At 37.9% G+C, this 25,888-nt stretch overlaps 1 protein-coding gene across 1 annotated transcript in view; it reads left to right on the forward strand.

The window, feature by feature from the left end:
* The first annotated feature begins 1,335 nt into the window (after window positions 1-1,335).
* The window catches only part of LOC134543283 (potassium voltage-gated channel protein Shaw-like), a 40,590-nt gene continuing 16,037 nt past the window's right edge, over window positions 1,336-25,888 (forward strand). The window contains exons 1-6 of the mRNA XM_063388192.1: window positions 1,336-1,529; window positions 7,421-7,553; window positions 10,169-10,348; window positions 18,228-18,491; window positions 21,128-21,439; window positions 24,562-24,771. Coding sequence (XP_063244262.1) covers window positions 1,336-1,529; window positions 7,421-7,553; window positions 10,169-10,348; window positions 18,228-18,491; window positions 21,128-21,439; window positions 24,562-24,771 — 1,293 coding nt within the window. The remainder of the gene's footprint in view (window positions 1,530-7,420; window positions 7,554-10,168; window positions 10,349-18,227; window positions 18,492-21,127; window positions 21,440-24,561; window positions 24,772-25,888) is intronic.

Below are 25,888 nucleotides of genomic sequence, written 5' to 3' on the forward strand. Positions count from 1 at the left end.
GTTTGGAGACGAGTTACAGCGAGATGCTGAGGCCAGCCCATCCCAGCATCACCGCCACCCATTCTCCCTTAACCCCATTCGGCTAACCTGTGGTTGACTCCAAAGGAATCTCCATCTATAGAGTATCACGAGGTGCTTATTCAAGTTTCTATCGTGACTCGCGCTTAGAGTAAATGATACCACCCGGCTTGTTAACATAAATATTTTTATTTTATATACCATCTTTAATCATAATAATAAATTTTAATATTAATTTAACTTCGCTGTTTTTTTTACTGCTTTAAGGGTATAAATCAGGGTTTTAGACTGTATTATCACAGTTGTAGTCATCCTGACAAAATAAAACAGTTATTTGCTAAATACCAGCTATTATTACACAGTAAGAAATATTTGTAGCAGTCCGTCTCTAAAAATAACCAGGAATTTAATAAAATGAAGAGCTGTGCTCAAATAAAATTTTTAATTGTTGAAAATAAGATGGCGTCTTTTAAATCTCACTACTTATAAATAAATACTGACTGTTATAAAATTATGTTCGTGATGAAGTACAACAGGAAATTTTATTTTCAAAAATTTTCATTCCAAATTTTATTTTAAAAAAATACGAAGTTTCAGATACGTTTTAAAAAAAAAATCCTCGTATTACAGAGTTGTGACTGGATAGTTTGTGCTCTATGGTGTGTATTTGGCAACACAGCACACCGGGACGAAGACAGCTGTAATGGAAGATGCCGTGCTTAGGAAAAAAAAAAAAAAAAAGGCCCGTTCCAATTCGTAACCGCGGTCCGAGGATGAGAGGGTGTGCGTCACATGCCTGGAAGCCTGGTACCAGGGCCGGCGCGTCCATACAGGCGAACTAGGCAACCGCCCAGGGCGCCAAGTAGCTGGGGGCGGCGGAGCACGACACACAACAGCTGATATAACATGTTTAACGATTATTGAAACTAGATGAAAATGGATTTTTGTAACAGTTTGGATACCAGCATGATATAAGTGATTATTTAAAGTCCACGGTGACCTGTTTATGATTTTTTGTAATAAGTAAAAAAAAGTAAAGAAAAAAAACACAAGCCTGCTTACATTTGATTATTGACAAAATCTTAGGCTTTACGTGATGTATTTTGAGGCAAGGAAAATTTTTTTTGGGTTGTCCGGCCCGGTTGGGGAGGGGGGGGGGCATTAAGGTTTTTTCGCCTAGGGCGCCAATTTACCTTGCACCAGCCCTGCCTGGGACGTAAGTGCAACCTCTGCCTGGTCTTCCCCTCTCCCACAGGACGTCCGCGGCGGGGCAGCGGCAGCCGCAGGCATGAGGTGACACCGCACGGTGCGCCCAAGATGGACGGCGAGAACCGCATCATCCTGAACGTGGGCGGAATCCGCTACGAGACGTACAAGGCGACGCTGAAGAAGATCCCGGCGACGCGGCTGTCGCGGCTGACGGAGGCGCTCGCCAACTACGACCCGATCCTCAACGAGTACTTCTTCGACCGCCACCCGGGCGTGTTCGCCCAGGTGCTCAACTACTACCGGTGAGTAGCGCGGTAGTGTAGCGCGTCCGTGCGGGAGGCCTTCTTCTCACAGACGCCCGATCGTGCATCTTCGGGAAGGGGGGTTTGTTCATTGTAACTCATGATTAGAGCCACGGAAATTTCGCGGATTCATTTAGTCGCAAGCTAGAATGCAAACCTCCTCACTCTCGCACTGTGTTCATGATTGGCACGCAGTTGTTTGGACACGCCCCCTCTACGACCGCGAGCCAACGATGTCCAGCTAGGAGGGAAGTAAGCGAATCAGGTAGTGCCAAATAAAAAGGATTAAATTTTCTCGCTAAGAAATCAACGAATGGGAAAGTGAACATGGGTCGAGCACACCTATAATCTTGAATTCTATCCTGAGGCCATAAGAATCCGCGAAATTTCCGGGTCTCTACCGATCGTGCATCTTCGGCTTGTTTGATGGGGGGTCAAGGCTCTCATGTGCATGAAAAAAAATTGAGTTAAGAATTAAGGCAGATGTTGGACCTAAGTTTGTAAAACACAGAAGGGTGCCATTTGCATTCCGGGTGAAAGTGTACCTAGAGTTGGACAGACTTGAGAGGGAGGGGGTTATTACCAAGGTAGACACCAGTGCTTGGGGTACTCCACTAGTGCCCGTGTTGAAACCAGATGGTGAAGTACGGGTTTGTGCTGATTATAAGGTTCATTGCTCGTGATAACTAGAGACCCGTGAATTTTGAGGATTCAATGACCTCCAGGATAGACTCCAATATCCTATAAACACTCGGGCAAATGCCAACTGTTCATTGGCTGTTGACTTGTGAGTCGTCTCGACTGGTTGGCCGGTGATTCGACATTTCTATGAGTGGCACTCAGTCATCCAGATCAACAGAGAACAAATGACAGAAGCAGCACTAAGGTATCATTATTTGAATTTTAGCATAACACGAAATGAATCCGCGAAATTCACGGGTCTCTAATGATAACTAATGGTCAATTACGTTAGATTGGCTACATTATAAATACTTTAAAAACATTGTGGACGGTTGATTTGGTTGGGATAACTACGTTAAAGATACTGTGAAATCATGTAAACGGTTTCCCAGCCCTGGATAGCTACATATTAAAAAAGTTATTTGCTAAGCAACCATAAAATGATTTTACAGTATTTTTAATGTAGCTATACCTACTTAGTTAATATAACCAACCATTCACAATGTTTTGAAGTATTTATAATGTAGCTAACCTATCCTAATCGACCGCAAAATTTAATGCCACACCGGTTTATACAATGAGATAGAACGGGAAAAAAAACTCGAGCATGAACTTCGGGGAACTTCGGGTGTGGCTCTCTCGTCTGTGAAATGAAGGCTTCCCTGTCCATACTCATTTATAGAACCATTGCCAACTGTAGGCGACGAAAAAAAAATAGCCAGTCATGGGAACTGTCGACAGAAGTGAAAACTTAAAACTTTGTTTTTAAATGTGTAATATGACATCATTTCTACGTAAAATGTACGTAAGAAAATGATTTTGATATTATATCAGTACGATGTCTGCATGATATAATTTATCCTTACATAATTTTTTAGTCACAACAGATGTCAGTGGTATGTCAAAATTACGTAAAAATTCATTATCTTACCACTGATGACAGACCTACGTCATGTATTCACGTGGTCAATTTAACTTCACGTACTGCTATTACAGCATGTCGGTGATGCGAACTCACAAGATTTTACCCATCCAAAAAAAATAGTCCAACACGCACATGATACAGCCGAGTATATACAATGCATTAGTGCATATATGCTTATACATGTAGGGCCTACACAGGCCGTTGCGCGTCACCAGTCTGGCGCAACACGTCACTAGCATGTCGGTGACGCGAACCAATAAGTTTTTCCCCTACCAAAAATTGCCCAACGCGGCTAAAGAAGTTTTCACTTCAAACATCACACAGAAAGTTGGTAACATTAATAAATATCGCAGGCTTTAGCGGCCGTCGCCTGAAGAAGCTTAGCCTCTGGGTTGCAGCCGGGGTCCACGGCGGTAAATGTCACCGACGTTTCCGTCGACGTTGCAGGTAGGTAACTCTACCCTGATGATGGCGACCGCAATGTCGACCGAAACATCGGTGATGCATTCGCCTTGGACGCGGCTGCAATCCAGAGGCCAAGCTACTTCAGTTTGTAACATTGTTTTTTTTTTTTTTTTTTTCGAAATGCTCTCATTGTTTTATCCTGATGGATCTAATGAACATATGTTTTCAATTCTGGTAGTACGCATTTGGTACATAAAAAAATTAAAAGAAAAGTGTCTGCTTATAAATATTAAATTATTTTATTTCAAAAAAAGTGTTATGTTTTAAAATTAATAAACCGCCCAAACTGTAAAACAACACTGATAATAGTGCACATTTAGAAATTTTAGTTTCAAAACCTGCTTAAATAACGACTGGACAAGCCGAGATCAGTTGATAGGTCATCTCATCACGGACCTGAAAAATAATTAATGTGTAGTAGTTAAAGGCATTAAAAAAAAGTTTTAAATCCTCACCCGGCACCGAATTATTAGATAGTGTGACAACAAGTTTTTGCTACGCAATCATAAATAACCCTACTATTTACAACAATTTAAAAAAATTAAACGTGCAATACTTTTAGAGGAAAAAATATTCTTTGTACGACTTATGCGGCAACAGTAACTTTAACTATTCACACCTTAAACTTTTTTTTTTTTTTTTTTTTAAGTTTTTAAGAAGTCCTCACTTCGCTAGTTGGATGACTAAAAAAAATTACAATGGAAAATTCCTTTGTCGGATAGCAAACCAGTTTTCAAAAATTTTACATGAAATATTGTATTCGTATGTTATTAAAACTGAGTGATCGTAATTAATAAAAACCTTCGAAATTCGCGTTATTTATTGATGAAAGTCTATAATGCAAACTTTTTTACTCACGAATGTCCTTGGTAGTTAGATCACGAGTTATTTGACACGCCCTTATGACTATAAGCCGAAGAAACATTCCTAGGAAAATATCTCACCTAATCACTTGCGCCCCAGTAAGAAAGTGAGACGTAACTGCAGCCAGTAAATCCACGTTATCCACTTGATTACTCACACGTTTGTGAATTCTAGATTATCACGGAAAAAATAACACTAATTTTTCATTCTCTAGGCATTAATTATTCATTTTTCTATTAATCTGGTCGTACGCTACATCCTACGTGCTTTATGGAACTTGTTACCAACATACAAGGTAAAGAAAAAAAATACTGTTGATTCTTTTCTTGCGTTTCCTTTTAAGACGGACGACAGTATTATTCACAAACAGCATCGCATATTACGCTTTCAAAACTCGACAAAACACTCAAAAAGAAAATGGGAACAAAAAAACGTGGTACATAAATGAATAAAAAATGGGGTCTGGTACGTAAGTCAAGCGTAAAATGACGTCTCTACCCTCGCACAAGAATAGAAAATGAGGAAACAGACGAACCAAATATCTTAAGATTAATTACACTGAATTAAGTAATTTTTGTCGTTCGCGGGTTGAGTAACGCGTTGGCGATTAAAAGGGGCACTCATAATTCGCTCTGATCACTTAAAGAGTCCAATTATCATCAACCAAAATAACCTAACATGCTTCACAAATATACATTTAAAGCATACTAAATCGTTTAGGCTAGCCTATACGTTTCTGCGCCACAGAGATAAAATACATCCTTTCAAATAATTGTAATTTTTCAGGATAACATGATTTTCGATTTGTTTTAAATATATTTTCAGGTTTCTTCCCTCGTGATAGATGTTGCATTTTGAACCTTAAACACATTTTTTTGTACTTAATATTAGACGAAAATACTATTTACAAAAATAATAGTAATTATTTTAACTGTCCAAAAAAATATTTCATACAAAAATGGACATGGGTTCTTTTACCTCCGTATGAAATGTTCCATACCTTGTGTTAATTATAACAATTTCTATCTACAGGGAAAGTTTCGTACAATTTTAAGACGGCCATTTCTAAACCTAAAATAGTCAAGACAGTCTGATCAGTAGTGACTTCATTGATCAAATTTCTATCCCGTCATCCTGAATTCAATTTCTGCTAGATTATTATAGTCACTACAGACAAACACCATAATAGTTTACTTCACTAATTAACTTGAAATTGTTTTAATTTTTCTAATGACTTTCGCGTCGATGAAACTATTATATATATATATATATATATATATATATATACATACAATCTAAATTAATTATCGTGAATTTACATCAGGGGATTATTGAGTCAGATACCGGAGTATAATTTCCAGAAAATATTCATATTCTAGTGCAGTTGATTTTAGATTTAAATGATTTAGATAGATATATTTTAAATGGGGAAGATATAATTCTAAACACAATATATATTTTTTTGTTTAGTAATGCAATTTTGACTGAGTTAAGGCAGAAAGCACGCAATAAAAGCCTTTCAAACACCATAACACAGCCTCAACTTACAGTAGGTATTATTGCTGTTGTAACTATCCACGATAAATGGATTCAATACTAAACGCCAATGACTTCACAGATATCAAACGAAGCTAAATTTTGGAAGTTTAAAATATACAAAAATATTAAAGCTTTTTCGCAGTTGAAACCAAGATGGCGTCGTTCAAATCCTATCTCTTCCCATTAAGAACCTTTTTCCCTTAAAACTCTACACTTAGTAGTAATCAAGTTTGTTAAGCTTTTAAAGTTATTTTCTATTGAAAAATAAATTGTTTACTTCAACATTCCTTTATTTTTATAATAGATCGAGGTCGTTGTGCTTCTCTTTCTAGTACTGCTTTACCGGTAATTGGTTGAAAGCTTTCCGTTATCAAAAAACATAGCCTCTCTAAATAACTTAAAATGCGGGTGGATTATTTAGCTGTGCCTAGGAATAACCGTGGCATGCGGTCCATGAAAACCTGCGTGGCTTTCCGCTGGCGAGTTTATGTCATTGTCCGGCGACCACCAACAAACCCACGCTCGCAAATAGCCATTGGCCTCCGCAGTTTCCCTCTACGTTTACTGCAAAATATCGCCGGCATCTGAAACCACCTCATGCGCATAAATTTGGTTTTCCACAGAACCATTTTAATGAGTGGTTTCGCCGGCAGATAGTTGATATGGAAACACAGTGTATGTATTAATGATCCACAGAAATCACTTCATTGTGGATCTAAGTCCTTTTGTGTACAATTCTGTGTTAAAGGGGTGCCTCCCATTGCAGGTCAAGATTTTTGCATAATTAGCTGCCAAAGTTACATTTTTAGCGTTTTTGGGTTGTACAAATAAGGATAATTTAATTTATTGCAGACTGAAACTTTTTAGGTTTAACTGCAATGCCACTGGCTACTTCAAGAAATGGCTTGAATTTCTTTCAGAAAATAATAATTAATATTACCTGGCATTTCAAAATTCTCAAACTTTTTACGATTTTGACAGCCAAGAAACATGAAATGAGTTTTTGTGATAGAAATGCAAACCATATCAAGAAGTAGCCAGTGGCATTGCAATTAAACCTATAAAAAGTTTTAGTTCTGCAATAAATTAAATTCTCCTTATTTGTGCAACCCAAAAAAACTTTAAAAATGTAACTTTGGCAGCTAATTATGCAAAAAGTATGCGCTGTGTATATATATATTTTTCATTTCGTGAAAGTTAAACAATTTAAAAAGTCTAAAATTTGATCGGTGATTAATGTAAATATAAAATCATGACCTGAAATGGGAGGCACACGTTTACTTCCTCATAAATCATTTAAATAAAATTACACGTACTCCAAGATCAACTCGAAACAGCTCGTGTTTATTTTCATATTCCTTTTTGTAACTGTCCGGGATATTGGAGGTGCGTGTGTCGTGTTTGCGCGTGTGTGTAGCACCGGCAAGCTTCACTACCCGACCAATGTGTGCGGGCCCTTGTTCGAAGAGGAGTTGGAGTTCTGGGGGCTGGACTCCAACCAGGTGGAGCCGTGTTGCTGGAGCACCTACAGCATCCACAGGGACACGCAGGTCAGTTGTACCAACCTCGTGGATCAGCACAAGTTATTTACCAATTAATTTAATAGAAAAATGCAATAGAACATTAGCATTAGCAAGGTGCCTATAATGAATAGAGACCCGGAAAAATTCGCGGGTTCAATGACCTCCAGGATAGACTCCAATATCCTCTACACACTCGGGCAAATGCCAACTGTTCATTGGCTGCTGACTTGTGAGTCGTCTCGACTGGGTGGCCTGTGATTCGACACTTCTATGAGTGAGGGTCTCTAATTGGCCCTCAGTCCTCCAGATTAACAGTGAACCAACGACAGAAGCAGCACTAAGGTATAATTATTTGAATTTTAGCATAACACGAAATGAACCCGCGAATTTTTCGGGTCTCTACTAATGAAGGACATGTGAACTCTTACAAAATTAATACTTTCCAAAGGATTGACACAATTTCGTTCAACAACAGGGAGGGGACAATAATAAGGAGAGGAGGAAGGAGGAAAGACTCTTGTTTACCGATGACGTCACACTCATAAATGTCTTCTTGCTGCCGGCACACAGTAAAGAGCACAGAGCTACGAAATACGCGTTATTTTTTTTTTTGGTACGACAGTAAACCTCAGGTAATTTTAGACAAACAAAAAAATTCGGCCTCGATTGTCCATTCGCTGTTCACACATCTCGGGAAGCCTTCTTTTCACAGACGAGAGAGAGCCAAAACCCGAAGTTCTCCGAAGTTCATGGATTTTTTTTCCATATCCTTAATATAGCTATCCTAACCAAATCAACCGTCCACAATGTTTTAAAGTATTTATAATGTAGCTAACCTAACCTGATTGACCATTAGTATCCTTTTATTAACACCGCCATATTTATTTACAATGAACCAAAAAAAAAAACCGAAGATGCACGATCGGGCGTTTGGCTCTCTCGTCTGTGAAAAGAAGGTTTCCCACACATATCACCTTCAAGCCGGATTGCACGTGACTGAAATCAGTGAAAAAGTAGCGCACCGTGGTTCTGTTTGTCACGTAATGGCTGCGTGTACCTGTTCAATAGGATTCGAGTTATTGGCTTCCACTTGCAAATATGAATCTACCAACCACTTTTGTGTCAATTTTTACAGCGCTAATGATAAATATGATTAAATTGATCGCGAATAAATGTTAAAGCACATTTGAATTGTAGCATACTAATGTTGTTGCGATCTCTATTCAATTGAGCACCTTTATACGAATCGAACAGCCAATGTGTTCGCTATCCTGATGTATATTGAATCGAATCCAAAGCAAGGGAGATTATCGAATAACCAGAGATAATCAACATGCAATGTTATTTCTCAAGTGATTCGTCATTAAAAACATTTTTTTCTCAAATATGTTTTTATCATTTCATATATATCAGAAATGATTTAAATTTGCACAATATGGATTGCATGATGGCATTTGTAATTATGTGCAGTTTATGTCACTCTCTGACCCGTAAACCATCCATATGTAAAAAAAAAAATCAAGTTTATCCGTCGCTCCGTTGCTACGTGAAAGAAGGACGAACAAACAATACTTTTGCATTTGTAATATTAATATTACTATCTGTAGTACCCTGGCGTTTCCCGGGCTGAACACAGGGAGACATATTTATCGTCCACGAGTTTAAAGGAAAAAAAAACAACGGATACCGGGAAAAAAAAATTTCTTCGCGTTTCAAACATCTACGCGATCGGTGTGGTAGGAAACATAGAGAAATGACAACACAATTACTGTTTGTGTGTCTACGACCCGTGATTTTACTGCTTACCCACGGCGATCTCGGTCGAACGGTTCAGAGGTTGATGCGCTGCAGCGTCATCTAGCGGCGAGTTACAAATATATATATATATATATATATATATATATATATATATATGGACATTATAGAAACCTTTTCCATGGGGTGGGGGAACACTTCGACGTGCCAACTTTCATGGCGATCGGTCAGACGGTGTCGGAGTTTAACAACGTCATTGAGAGAGCGAGGGAGAGGGAGGGAGAGAGAGAGGGAAATAGGAGAGAGAGGGAGAGAGAGAGGGAGATAGAAGGAGAGAGACACAGAGAGAGAGGGGGAGAGAGAGGGAGATAGAAAGAGAGAGAGGCAGATAGAAGGAGAAGGAGGGAGAGATTAGGAGAGAGACGGAGAGAGAGGGAGAGAGAGGAAGGAGATAGAAGGAGATAGAAGGAGAGGGAGAGAGAGGGAGATAGAATGAGATAGAGGGAGAGAGAGGGAGATAGAAGGAGAGAGAGTGAGAGAGAGGGAGATAGAAGGAGAGGGAGAGAGAGGGAGATAGAATGAGATAGAGGGAGAGAGAGGGAGATAGAAGGAGAGAGAGTGAGAGAGAGGGAGATAGAAGGAGAGAGAGGGAGAGAGAGGGAGAGAGAGGGAGATAGAAGGAGAGAGAGGGGGAGAGAGGGAGATAGAAGGAGAGAGTGAGAGTGACGGAGAGAGGGGGGAGAGAGAGAGAATAGGGACTAATGAGCAGAATCACATCATCACAGGAGGGAAATAATTGAGTACACCGTGCCCGCAAGTGACGTGGCCGGCGCGGATGCAGGTGTGAGGGCGCGGGCGGACACAGGGGCGCTGCTGTGGGTTCGCAGGCGACGCTCGCGATCCTGGACAAGCTGGACATCGACGCGGACAAGCCGAGCGAGGAGGAGATCGCGCGCCTGTTCGGCTACGAGGACGACTACCTGGCCGGCACGCTGTCCCGCTGGCAGCGCCTCAAGCCCAAGGTGTGGTCGCTGTTCGACGAGCCCTACTCGTCCACGGGAGCCAAGGTGGGTGACCCCCCGATCTCCCTTCCCCTACCCCTACCTTCGCCCCACCCCCTTCCCTCAAACTCAGGAGACACCCGAGATCCGCCGGCCCCCGGATAACCGGCAGTCGTGCAACGTGAATACGTCTTTAAAATTGCTTCCGTAGTGGGAGGCAATTAAAAAAAAAAAAACGAATAACAAAATCGTGGAGATACAGTTTGGTGTTGCAGCGACATAATCCATAATCTCCTACCAAAATTTTATTACACCACTGGACAGCTAAAGGATCAAAAATTCGTGACGCTAAGTGAGGACTGTGACGTCATCGCTCCGGACAGAGGGTCAAGCGCCGCCATTTTGAGGTCATTTTGCTGCGGTTTTTGAGATTTCCATTTAGTAGGTATATAAATTTTGACTCGGAGAAGCTACGACGTTCGTTTGTAAGTTTCAATCGCCAGCTCTCGTCAAAATCTATCGATTGCATACATAAAACATTAGTGTAAAATAGTTACAGCGAATATACACGGTGTTAAAATAAAAATAGCGTATTTTATATTTTGTATAGAAAATATTACCTGTTTCCTACACGTATTCACGTACAACACACGGCCATGTGTCCATGACACAGCCACACCCCATTTTTTTTGCAGTTTTTAAAATAAAAGTTAGGTTAGGTTAAGCGCCTTATATAAATAAAATTCTCGAAAAAAAAAATGTTCTTTGCACTAGATCATTTCTGAAATTTCAAGAAGATCTTAACTTAAATGAAAGGCTGAACACGTTAGGACAGGAACATTTCAAAAATTTGTAAAATTGAGTTTTATTTGTATTATTATTCTAATTCGAAAGTAGCACGTGCGAATGGTGAACATGTTCGGTTCTCTTTGGTGTGTCTGACTCCAAATCAGTGGATATTAGAATTCTCTGCCTCCAACAACTTTTTTTAAGAGGTGTCTGATAACGAATAACGTTATAAAGCCATTGCACTTTTCTTCTGAACTTCCTTTTCACAATTTAGCTTTTTAACGTCTATTTTTATTTATTGGCACCGATAAAGGCTCTACAGTTTATATAAAAAATAAAATATATAATTTATGTTAGGCGTCGTTGTGGTTAAATATGCTGAGAATTGAACGGTTAGTCAATAATAAATGTGCAATTACTTATATTTATGACAGATATTTATTTTGAACAATTACCTCCTCTTATTTGTAATCAATAGCATATAACTCTAAAACCGATGAATTTTTTTTCAAAACAGGTACTTAATATTCATCCCAAATACACTAAAAGTTATCTACCCTTACTTTATAGATAAAAATAAATTACATTAATACTTCAGTATTAAACTGGAATATTGTTAGGCATTGAAACTCTCACTTGCAGCGAAAAATTCAACCCTGAATTTTTTAATAATAAAAATAATGCTGTCACGAATAAAAAAGAAAAATACACAACATTAACTCAAAACATGTCTCACTCGTTACAAGGCCTAAACTTGTTACTTCATTACGTTTTTTATAATTGAAAAATGTAATCCTTTAATATTCCACACGTAAAACTTGTGGTGGCCACTTATTCCCACAGAGATGTGTTACCAACACGAAGATTGCACTCTAGTTCGTGTGCATGGCACTTAGAGCTGAAGAGGCGAGTGATGTGCGGGGCAGTGTCGCCCTTAGCGACCCAGCGCTTTAAAAGCTCTTGCGCTCAGCCAAGGGACCTTACATCACAATAATGAGCCCTTTTGCGTGAAAAGTTTTACTGCAGTAGATAACGCTCATTAAGTATCTGAAGACAAGATATGCAACCAAACAACAAATCGTTTAAATTTATGGGAACAGTCCTTAAATAATTACTTTTAACCAGAACATGAAATAGCCAATATGGCGTGGCTTAATTCACCGTTTTCCATACAATGATTGTTTTTTTAATATATATCTAGGACACTTTCTTTGTATTTTTCACTGCATTAGCATTTTTTTTAGAGTTTTGTAGTAAAATTTGTTACAAATCTTTGTTACTACTAGCTATCTGATATTTGTCAAAAGCCAGACGATTTTTTCCTACTAACTATCGTGACTCAATAAATTTTCTAGGCTTATACAATTGATAAAAACATACAAAATAGCTCTTATAGTCTCATTTATGGGGCTGTTCAGACGTTTTAGTAGAACCATGCTCTATGTGCCTTTAGTACAGTCTTAGTTGCTCAGTATTATAATTATTATTATTTCACTTTTGATAATATAAATTAATAAAATCTCCACATTATATCTAAGAAAAATACCCTGAATGTAATTTAATCGTGAATAACTTTGCACTCCATTTTTGTTTTAGCAGTAGTTTATTTTGTTAATTATTCGTATTTTATACTAACAGTATTTATTTTGTAATGTTTTTTTAGCTGATAGCTTGGATATCCGCTTCTGCCTTTCACTCTCGTTCTCTTCCTGATGTGTCTTCCATGTTTGTTTTATTTTCTTAGTCTATTTTCATTTACATCTGTTCTCTGGCGCTTAGTAAATAAATAAAGTAAATTATCGAAATTGAAATCCGTAATTAGCGAAAAACCAAACAATTGACGCAGCAGGTAAATCCGAACTGGAAGGCCTTTCGTCTTTTGGAAGCGACTATGCGCTACGAATGATTGAATGGATGAATGGAGAATTAATGAATGAACGAATGAATTTAGAGTATAAATTTATACAATGAATTGATAAAAGAATAAATTAATTGAAGGAATCAACGAATAGAATGAATATAATGTATAGAATGAATAGAATATAAAACACTTAGCATTAAATAAATAAATAAAACAAATGAATAAATTGATCGAATAAATGAACGAGTGAATGTATGAATAATGCACGCATGCGGGAATTAGGGCTAAATTTCTCGTAAACATCGGGGTTATGAGAATCTATTAAGGTTAAAGTGATGTTGAATGAATCCTTTGCGGAATGAAACATTGGTGAAAACGGATCATGCGTGTTGTGTCAAGGACTTTTAAGTGGGAACCGAAAATTCGCATTTTGAATCACATGCTTTGAATATGCACGGAGCTGGAATGATGCTGATGATCCACATATGCACCGCAATTTGAAAAGAAAAAAGTGTGCGTGTACTTAAGTACGCGCGTTAGAAGTATATTTACTTGAAATAAAAAACTCACTTTTATTTTCCATGCAAATAATTAATATAAATAAAATAATAAAAAACTGGAGCGATATTGTCAATACGGTTAGTAAAGTATAAATTAAAACAAATAAAAAATTTAAGTAAATACTCATTGTTCAATATTAATATAAACACAGGTATAAAATTATAATTTTATGTAGTAAAATAATAAACTTAAAAATTATCTAACAATTAAAATAAAAAAAGATGAAAATTTATTTTAATTTATTAATAAATAATAAGGTAATAATAATTTATCATGCAAATAAATTATACATACATACAGGAACATAACCTCACTTATATAAATAGACTTGAAAAAGTTTATAAACACAATATCTATCACCAATATTCACAGTAAATCAATATTTTTAAATATATGGACCAGTATTCAATTTTCACTCACTAAATTTTATGCTGTAAAAGCACATGTTTAATTTTTATTTGTATGTAGCCTTTTTTTATCCTATCAATTTTTGTTGCCATGCTGCGCGCGTATCGTAAAACTTCACTATCAACATTTTTCATAACGCGCCTAAAGAAGCATAACTTAAAAAAAAAATTGTTATTTGTAATTACATGGGGGCTCTTACCTGGGCTACAGAATATTTTTCAATCAGAAGTGGTTTGCTTCTCTTCGCGCGAGGTTGTGTTTGCCTCGCCACTGTGTTCAGCGATTCGCGGGTACAATAGGGGATGGGAGGTATGCCACGCCAGATCTCGTGCCAAATCGCCCCTGGCTGGACGTCAGTATGGCCAAAAAAAAAAAGAGACAAGAGAGGGTTACATTAAAAAAACAAACGCCTAATCTCGGCACCAGCCCAGATGTGACGTCATTTCCGGACACGACCAGCTGCGCTGGACACATTAAACCTCCCCCCGTAAACGTACACGCGCGCTACTTTAATTTCTATTTTTTTTTTTACTTCCCCCGTCGCTTGTGTCGCCTTTATTACGAGGGTGTTACCTTCTTTTATTTTACTCTCCATCATCCCCCAAACATTATCTCCCCCTCCCGTTTTTCTCCTCCTCCTCCTCTGCTGGAGCGCAACTATGCTTGACCAGCCACTTTAGTGTACCGGTCACAGAGGTGTTTTTTTTTTTTTTTTTTTTTTAAACTTTCCCAGATCATTTAGTTAACAGGCTTTGCAAAACAAGAGCTTCGGATTAGCTTCCTCCCCCCCCCCCCCCCTTTTCCCAACTCAACGCCAAACCTATTCTTTCAAAAATAAATTGGCCTGGTTATCTTCACAAACGACGCGGCCAGGTTAGGGATTGTACAGCAAATGAGACGAAAGTATCTATTCCAAACAAAGCACATTTTTTTAAATGTTAGTTTAAAGAACGCAGGGAATTTTGAAAGTAAAAATACTTCCAATGACAGCAAACATTATTTTATTCTTCAAAAAGGTTATATATTTTTTCATCCCAACCTCTGTGTAGGCCCGTACTATTGAGGACATTTATAACTAGGAAGTTCAGTATTTAGAAACTATCACACGTAAACCATTTGAATATTATTTTAGTTATGTGACAACGATATTAAGCGGTACACTAAACACACATATCTATCAAATTAAATATATATATATATTCTCTTGTTAAATATTTATGATAATTCATGAAAATGTCCACGAAATATTCTCTTAGAGCTATTAAAATTGAGGAAGGCAGTTCAATTGTAAGTAAATGGAAATTGGCGAATAAGTTTATAGTTTAATTGATGTTTCATTCAAGCATAAATTTGTTTAAGACCACGTAAACGTAAATCGAATCTTCAAAAATTTTACGTTGTTTCGTTTTATTATGCTTGTTATCGTGCGCAGTTGATACTGGAACGGTTTACAAATATCTTAAACTATTGGAGGTACTGGGACAACACAAAGCATAAATAAATGCACCGGGGAAGAATCCGAACCCACCCAGTGTTACTGCGAAAACTATTTTTGTGGTGATACGGTTGTTTTCATAGAGATGTACAATTTTACCGATATCTATAATAAATTATACATGAATATTTGTGTTCCATATATATATATAGGTATATTGCGGTGTATAAATTTCTTTTTTTTTTTTTTCATTCGGCTTAGGAGTTTGGCTGGAAGTAACTGCGTGCGTGATTACAAGGGTTTGCGCCCTTCTGTCGTTATCGTCTGGACTGGATAATCGGCTGCGGCAGCCGCCCTTTCCTCTTCGAATATGACGGCCCAGCCATCAATCACAGAGAAAGGGGATCCGCCCTCCAAGGGGTTTTCTTACAACAGCCAAGGAATCTTTTTGCGATCATCAGCGACACCTTGATGGAGAGCGCTGGTGACACACGGAGAAGACTTGACTCTCTACTTCTTGGCGTGACAGGCGTGATTTATTTTGGCATAAGACTGATTGTATAATTTGGCACTAGTTGGCATTATGTACAAGGTATTATATTCTCAATAGTTTATATCCTTCAAGGTTCCGAAAAAAAAGTCAAGTTTGAATTGTGCTAAAATTATTGCATTTCACTGTATGTATTTTTGTACACTGTTAAAAAAAATTCACATTCATTCTTCCATTAACGCTGGTTACAAATTAACCAGTAATCTTCTTAAATTCACTGGTAATAAGTTCACATATTTTGTGCATGAATTCAGAATCTTGGTGTATGAGCAAAGCATTCAAAAACTGGTTTCTAGTACTGCGAAAACAATTTTTTTCCACGTCTGTATTTTCCCTGTTTATACAGAAAAACATAACTCGAAAGTCGATATGCGGCGTGGTTTCCACGAAGATCCCGGAATATGAAATCACGAAGAACTCTTTTTACTGGAGGTGAAATCTTCGTTGGAAATTACGTAAATTTACCTTCAATTCTAACAGCGTATTTGCGTGATGGATTAGTATATTAAACAAGGCTCTTGACGAATATTTGTTTTAAAAGTTTTAATATATATGACTTAAAATCCAGCATTCCAGAAAATATTATTTTCACACCATTTAGTAGGCTAATATTTTAATTTTCTGTGGAAATATATATCCTATATATATATATATATATATATATATATATATATATTCCAAACGCAGTAAATGTGATTCAACTAGCATAAGTGCTAAAATATTCTACTGCATTCAGGAAAAAAACGCGAAGGAATAATTTCGGTAATATAGACTAAATAATGAAATTCAACAATGGAAATATTTCAGGTAAATTATTAAAATTAATGAAGTCAATCATTTCAGATAATAAAAACATTTTCATTCTTTGGAAATGAAATATTGAAAAAATTCCTGAAAATTAAATTTCAGCAAATTCTTTAAGGTATATATATATATACCTTAAATAATTTATATATATGTGGTTGTGTGTGTGAAATAATATTGAAATAACTAACAAATAAATCGATATATTGTTAGATAAGTCTTTCTCTCCTAATAAATAATGTATATTTTTTAAATAGTTTTTAATTTTATTCTATTGATTTCAAAATGGTATATATCTGTCTTGATTTTTGAGCTTGAGACGCTTCGAAGTGGTAATTTGTCTTATTTTCTCCTAAGGAATCAACTGTGGGGTTTGTCCGATATTTTTCAGAAACAATTCTAAATTTATACAAATCTATTTTGTGTTGTAATACAAAACTGTTTGTCTGTATTTAGACAGACTTAGGCATTGGGGAATGTAACAGAAACCTCAAAGACCTATGGCTAATGATAATGAGGTTCACCGTGTACGCAAGAAGCTTCTTGTCCAATTGACAAAAAAATATATTTTTTTTATGAGCATTTGATTTATTCGCGAATTGAAGATTGAAATAAATACTTTTTTATTCAATATATATATTTTTTTAAGTTTCTGTTGCAGGACCATTTATAAACAAAAGCACTTGCCTGTGTTTGTATCCACCAATTATAAAGTTCCACTGACAATTTTTTTTTATCCATGCACAGAAGATAATCTGTTTATACAATTACTAGCCAATGTCAAGAATCTGTTTATATTCATAATCATTAGACAGAGTTAAAATGTTCATGTTTATTATAAGCTTTAGATTATTACAAGAATATTTCATATAGACTAATAATTAATTTGTGACATCTGTTTGTGTATTTCTTATCTTATAACAAGAAACCAACATTGATTTAAATAAAAATCTATCTCTATAAATATTCGTTTGAGAGCAGAATCTCTTTATATAGCTAATTTTTCTATGATAATAATCTGTTTATTCATATCATTCATTATTATTATTGGTTAAAGACAAGAATTGTTTATAATTATTGGTTTAATACCAGTATCTGTCTATTTAATCCTTTTTTCTATGAAATGAATATTTTTATACATTCATTACTCTATAAAAATAATTTTTCAATGTAATCAATGTTCTCTGACAAGAAGCCGTCTTTAAAATCATTAGTATAAGATTAAAGATTTGACTTTATAATAATTTTTTTAAAACCTGAATCTATAATTAAAATAATTTTTGCACGGAAAAAATAAATGACTACATGGTAAATACTCTATGACAAGAATATGTCAATATGATTCTTAGTCTAAGATAAAAATTAGTTAATATTATTCTTAGTCTATGACAGTAACCTGTCTATATTATCATTACTCTATGATAATAATCTGTCTGTACTTTGCCATTACTCTATGACCAGAGTGTGCACATATTATCTCACCACTAGCGAGTGGAGGAGATGCGAATGACAGCGGCGGCGGCGCTCTCGGTCGCAGGTGGTGGCCGTGGTGTCGGTGTTCTTCATCTGCGTGTCGGTGCTGTCGTTCTGCCTGAAGACGCACCCGGACATGCGCGTGCCGGCGCTGCGCAACGTGTCGGTGGCCGTGCTGGCGACGCCGGCGTCGGGACGCCGGGGCAACTCCAGCCTCGCCGTCGCAACGCACGTCGACAAGGAGCGCACCGACCCGCACGAGGCCTTCTTCTACGTCGAGCTCGCCTGCAACGCGTGGTTCACCTTCGAGCTGGCCGTCCGCTCCGTGGTCAGTGCGCCGGGCGGCCGGTCGTCCGAACCCACTGTTGGGTGAAGTGTCTGCCAGTCAGAACCGGTTTAGGCTAGATTCTTGTCGGCAAAATGACTTTGGGTGAAATGTATGCCAGTCAGAACCGGTTTAGCCTAGTTTCATGTCGGCAAAACAACTTTGGGTAAAGTGTCTGCCAGTCAGAACCGGTTTAGGCTAGATTCATGTCGGCAAAACGACTTTGGGGATGAAGTTTCTGCCAGTCAGAACCTGTTTAGCCTAGCTTCATGTCGGCAAAACGACTTTGGGTGAAGTGACTGCCAGTCAGAACCGGTTTAGGCTAGATTCATGTCGGAAAAACGACTTTGGGTGAAGTGTCTGCCAGTCAGAACCGGTTTAGGCTAGATTCATGTCGGAAAAACGACTTTGGGTGAAGTGTCTTCCAGTCAGAACCGGTTTAGGCTAGATTCATGTCAGCAAAACGACTTTGGGTGAAGTGTCTTCCAGTCAGAACCGGTTTAGGCTAGATTTATGTCGGCAAAACGACTTTGGGTGAAGTGTCTGCCAGTCAGAACCGGTTTAGGCTAGATTCATGTCGGCAAAACGACTTTGGGTGAAGTGTATTCCAGTCAGAACCGGTTTAGCCTAGATTGATGTCTGCAAAACGACTTTGGGTGAAGTGTCTGCCAGTCAGAACCTGTTTAGCCTAGCTTAATGTCGGCAAAACGACTTTGGGTAAAGTGACTGCCATTCTAAAACAAGTTTAGGCTAAATTACTATCGACAGTATGACTTGGGTGAAGAAACAGCCAGTCAAAATAAAGTTTAGGCTAGATGACTGTCGGCAATACGACGACTTGGTGATGTGACTGCCAGTCAAAAACAAGTTTAGGCTGGATGACTGTCGGCAATATGACTTTGGATGAAGTGACTGAAAGTCACAAATACGTTTAGGTTGGACGACTGTCAGCAGTTACTGGAGTTAATAGGGTATTATCATTTCCAGTACAGTATTTTTATTTACCTTAAATACAGTCAAATTTGTAGGCTTTTTGAGTGGTTGAATGTTCACAAAATGATATATGTATATTTCATATTTATTTATTTTATGTATAGTAGGGGGCAAAGTTGCATTGTCAACATTTTCTGGCAGAATGAATAAGGAGAATCATTTAGAATAAAGAAATCAACCTTTTTTTTTTTGTTTATAGGCAATGCTACTGGTACTTCAGTACTGTCTACTTTTTATAAATAAAAATTTCTTTAAATTTTACTCAGCCTTTTGAAAGTTTCATTTGTTGAGGATTTCAAAAGGCTACGCTAAATAAATATTTTTTTTCTAAAATAAATCGTAACCATATTATTAAGTAACAGTAGCAATTCCTTTAAAACTAAAATTCTTAGTTAATAAATTTCATATGTTTTCCTTGTATAACTACATAAAAACGTTAAAATTACAACTTTGTAGCTTTATATGCAAAAATATGGAAAATAAACACACAGGGGCGCAAATATGTAGGATTCGCAGGGGCGGGATCCCGCGGAAATTCGTAAAAACCTGGGGGGGGGGGGGGGGGTTGCACGTGGATTTGAACAGAAACATGTCATCTCTGGATAACGTGCTTGTATGTTGTACTACATATATGTTGGCTCTACATGCATGCAATAAGCAGAAAACTTTAAAATATACAGAAAGTTCTCCATAAAGCATCGGTTTAACGTTTACGTTTATCAACCCCATTTCACAATCAAGCTTCTGCAAGTGGGCCCTAAACTTCTGTAGCGCAGACGGATGAATGCCAGCTTACGATGCCAAGGGTTCTGGGTTCGAGTCCCAGGTAAGGCATGGATGTAATTGTACAAATGTTTAAATAACTCGCGCCACTTGTCAGAATCACTTAAATTGTCAAAAAACGAATTAGCAATGTGACAAATTAGTCTTTAACGGGGGAAGAGGGGAAAACTGTGGGCGGAGTGTCCAGATCACTCAATATCCACCAAGGTGATCCAAATTAGATTCCTGGCGTGGTCAAACTTTGATGTTTCGCAAGTGGGACACGTGATGGAAGTTGCCGTGATCCGGTGAGTTTTTCCATCGGATCCCGCAACCGTTGATGCCACGTCGTCGTCTCTTCGCCTCTCATCGTTGGCAATGGTTGATGGAAGTTGCCGTGATTCGATGAGTTTTCCATCGGACCCCGCAACCGTTGATGCCACGTCGTCGTCTCTTCGCCTCTCATCGTCGGCAATGGTTGATTGAAGTTGCCGTGATCCGATGAGTTTTCCATCGGATCCCGCAACCGTTGATGCCACGTCGTCGTCTCTTCGCCTCTCATCGTCGGCAATGGTTGATGCGAGTTGCCGTGATCCGACGAGTTTTCCATCGGATCCCGCAACCATTAATGCCACGTCGTCGTCTCTTCGCCTCTCATCGTCGGCAATGGTTGATGCGAGTTGCCGTGATCCGATGAGTTTTCCATCGGATCCCGCAACCGTTGATGCCACGTCGTCGTCTCTTCGCCTCTCATCGTCGGCAATGGTTGATGCGAGTTGCCATGATCCGATGAGTTTTCCATCGGATCCCGCAACAGTTAATGCTACGTTATCATCTATTGTCGGCAATGAGTTGTGTGTTGATGTGACCTTCTGGCCCCGCAGGTCAGCCCCAACATCGTGCAGTTCGTGAAGTCACCCGTGAACGTGATCGACTTCGTGGCGACGCTCAGCTTCTACACGGACATCCTGCTGCAGAGCAGCGTGGCGCACCGCATCGACAAGGCGGACATCCTCGAGTTCTTCAGCATCATCCGCATACTGCGGCTGTTCAAGCTGACGCGACACTCGCCGGGGCTCAAGATCCTCATCCACACGTTCAAGGCGTCCGCCAAGGAGCTCACCCTGCTGGTGTTCTTCCTCGTGCTGGGGATCGTCGTCTTCGCGAGCCTCGTCTACTACGCGGAGAGGCTTCAGGTGGGTTCTCCGCAGCACCACCAACCTGCTTTTTATGCCCAGGTTGAGTCCCCCTACAAACCTACAAACTACAGGTTCATCGAGATAAAAATAAGTTCAGATCTTTTTATGATTTAAAATCTCAAGTGCTTCCCAAGGCTAATTGAAGCTGGAGTTGAGTCACATTTCTTTCTCATTGCAAATAACAGGGAAAAGTCTTTAGGATAGAATACTTCGGTCGGTATTCCAAGATTTTCGGTTAAGGTAGCGAGTAAGCACTGCCTGGTTGGGATAAAACTGTAACCTAACTCACGGTCAATATATAAGTTAGGAAACAAATCGGCTGCAGTTTTAATAAACGGTGCCCTCAGCGAGGCCATAAACTCGCTCCAGCGCATTCTAGCGGACGTTTTGCAACCATGGACACAAAATATTACGGCAGAAATAAAGGAGATAGCAGCACCATCGCAAATAAATAGAACCGCCGTACTAATTTTCTCAAATACTTTTTAAGTTGCGATTATATCTTGTTATGGTCATTAAAAAAGTGCATAAATGTATTCCAGGATAGTTTCCCTATCATAAAGTTTCATTCTTCTTTGTCCTTTCGCATAATGTTGGAACCATGCGTATCAAACAGATGCATTGTTTATACGGGGCATATCTTCTGCCATCTATCGTACTGACGTGACGGTAATGCTAGGTTTTCGCACAAAATATCTTTGAGTTGTCCGGTATTAGTCTCTAGTGTATTTGGTTTAAGGATAAGCGACTTCCAAGATTACATTGTGCTCTAATCCACTATGGTACCGACTCAGTGCTTATTCGCAGGTCAAACATTTAACATTTAGTTTTCGCAATTTAAATTTAAATGAAAGAAAATCCAACGATGGTAAATGAAATTAAATTTCAGACAATACGATCTGTTTTTATATATACACATAGAATATTATATATAACTAGTTATGAATAATAATAGTTCTAGTTTGATCTCTTTCCGTTGGTTCGGCAATTCAATTAGTCTTTTCAGATTGAGAAACTAGAATGTTTCAGCTAGTTAAAAAGCATAAATTTTGCGCGAAGAACTCTTTCTGAAATAAATATGGTAAAATGAAATTCTCTTGAATTAATCCTTATTTGCATATAGATTAAAAAAATAGTAACTGTACAGAGACAGAGAAAATATAAATTGTAAATGTAATCCGAGTTCCATTTAAAGATTATTCGGAGTAAGAATTCAGATACATACTACCTTAGCACAAATATAAATAGTGGTCTCAAAAACATCTATTGTACCCTAATATTATTCCTCCCTTATAATGAAAAACCGGGCGCGTTTTATGAAATTCACGTGTAGTTCCTGAGAAATTCTTAAACTTGTGTTGTATACACAAGTTATTATTCAAACAGCAGGTGCCTTTAAAATTATTTTTTAAGAGAATACGATATAAATCACTTAAATAAAATTTTATTTCCTTCTTTTGAACTATAAACTGCAAAAAGAGTTTTTTTGTCACGAAAAAATAAAATACGAAACAAATACGGTCATAATAATAATTTGTTTATCTCTAGCTAAGCACAATGAATAAAAGACAGAAAGCGAAATAAAATTTAATTTTTTGGGTTTACAAATAGTAGATATTATATTGTATTATAGAACACAGATCTCACTGTAAATTCTATATTTTGATATAATTAATTTCTAGCTATTTTATTTTATTTACGTAAGAACATTGAACCATGATAATTTATCAGTATGTATGCATCACTAAACCTGACATAACGAAAACAACAATTAGCAAAAACTTAGCTTTAACAAACAAAACATCCCTTAACAAAACCTAGCCTTACTTAACAAACATTGCAATTACTGTCCTAAAAACCCCTAAGGTTAACTTACTAAACCTAATTTCAACTAACATGATGTAAACTAACCTAACCAACACAACCTATCTTGATCATATTTTCTTACCTGACCAAATGTAACCTGGCATGTCACAATATGGTAATATTGCATCGTATGTGGATGTAGCTTATCGAAACCACCTAACCATCTGAACATGAAAAATCGACTAGTCCAATATCTGAAAATAAAAATTGTCAAAACATAGACACAAACAAAATTCAAAAGTTTAAATTGATGTAATAAAAAGGACCAAAATCAAGTGTCAAAAATTACAAAATCAAATAGCGTTTCTTGGCTTCTGGATTGTAGCCGCGTCGAAGACGAAGATATCACCAACGTTTCCGTCGACGTTGCTTCCTGAAGATGGCGACTGCAACGTCGACCGAAACGTCGGTGATATCTTCACTTTTGACGTGGCTACAACCCAGAAACAAAGCAACTCCAGACAATGGACGCGAAAGCCTGCGATCTTAACAAAAACAAATGCCAAATAGTCTGAAATCGAAAGTGAAAAACCCAAAACAAAATTTCAAAAGTTACAAAGGTCAAAATATTCGAAAGTCCTACCACAACCCAAGCCAACCCAACAGGGAATTGTGAATTTCCAAAATTTCGTACATGAGAAAAATATTTGTAAACTCGGGCATGTGAAGCTGGGTGAACATGCATGCATGCATGCTCTTTTTTTTCTTATGGTGATGGTATGGAGCTAAGAACTGGTGGTTGATATTATTCTATCTCGAAAATTCAAGACATTTTTTCTATGATTTTAAAATAATTATTCATACAAATTACGGAGCATAATGAACCTTGTAATAAATTTTACCATTGTACATTAGTTTGGGACTATTCACAATTAACTTTGCTTATGTACAATTGTTTTGTGCTAATGACCCAATTTCTCTACTAATGTGTCGTATAGAGCCGATGTACCATTGTTTCGTGCGAGTGTACTATTGTTTCGTGATAATGTACCATTGTTTCGTGATAATGTGCCATTGTTTCGTGACAATGTACCATTCTTTCGCGACAATATACCATTGTTTCGTGACAATGTACCATTCTTTTGTAACAATGTACCATTGTTTCGTGACAATGTACCATTGTTTCGTGCAGGCGTACAATTGTTTTCTGCTAGTATGTCATTGTTCGGAGTCGTGCAAGCTTACCATTATTTCGAACATCTCGTACCACAAACCTCGGTGGGGGTGACGGTGCTGCGACTTGCTGCCCGAAGGCGAACCCGCTGAACAACTTCAAGAGCATCCCGGAGGGCCTGTGGTGGGCCATAGTGACCATGACGACGGTCGGCTACGGCGACATGGTGCCCAAGACGTACCTCGGCATGTTCGTGGGGGCGCTGTGCGCGCTGGCCGGAGTGCTGACCATCGCGCTGCCGGTGCCCGTCATCGTGTCCAACTTCTCCATGTTCTACTCGCACACGCAGGTGAGTGCGGCCGCGGTTCGAGTCCTGGCTAGACATGGGCCTCAATCCTTATCGTTTCAATTATTCACGGATATAAGACAAAAGTAAAAAATAAAAAATAAAAAAACTGTAAATATCCAAACGAATGATCCTTATTTAATTTTAATACCTTTTATAATGAAAATTATGGTTCTTATTGTTTTGTGTTGTTTTGAATAGGTTATTTTATTAATAAGTTTAATTTATTTGATTTATTGTATAATTATTATATATATGGTTCTTGTTTATTTTTTGGTAGTATATGATTTATTCTTTTTTTTACTATTAAAAGTACATATTTTTCTTTGTTTTTTGGTTTGAATTTAAATTTAGGCAGAGATTTTGGTTGATTTGAATTTATAGGGGGTCGGGGGGGGGGGGGAAGATATTTGTAGAAAAATTAAAGAAAATTTTTTTGCAAGTGTATTACGTAAAAGAAATTACTCATACGCCCTAGGCGTATTCTTAAAATTCTTTTCGTAAGCAGACACCACTCGGATATCTGGAGCTGTTTTCTGCACAGCGTATGTGCGCTCGGGTGGACTAGGGCCTTAAATACACGTATTTGTTCAAAACTAGCCCTTGGCTGAACTGCACGTGGGCAAATAAAATTCAAACACCAAAACTTTCCGGCCAACAAATATGATTTTTTTTTTTGGGGGGGGGGGGGGGAGGGTTTGAATGGAGCCGAAGTTAAGTCTTTACTTAACAGTTCCTTTGATATTAATAGTCAGTAATATAATGTTTTCAAGGCTGACGCAACAATCACTCTGTATTACCAGAATTGTACACATTTTTTTTTTTACTTCGCATAATATTTTACATCTTTTACCATTTTCCTTTACTTACCCCTCAGAAATATTCAGTTCTATTTATTCTAAATTGTTCGAGGCACCATCTGCCCCCGAGAGAAAAACACACCCGCTTTCACCGGAAGAACACTCGGAATAATTTTTCTTCAGATTGGCTTCGTTCGCGGTTCAATATCAGTGTCCCGAAACGCTTTTGATAAAGCCCCGGGCGTTCGCTTCGGAGAACTGCTCGCCGTTTGGTCTGATATTCAATCATAGGAACGATGCAATTGCTAGACGAGGCCAAT

Source organism: Bacillus rossius (assembly GCF_032445375.1).
Source record: "Bacillus rossius redtenbacheri isolate Brsri chromosome 9 unlocalized genomic scaffold, Brsri_v3 Brsri_v3_scf9_2, whole genome shotgun sequence".
NCBI classification, from domain to species: domain Eukaryota; kingdom Metazoa; phylum Arthropoda; class Insecta; order Phasmatodea; family Bacillidae; genus Bacillus; species Bacillus rossius.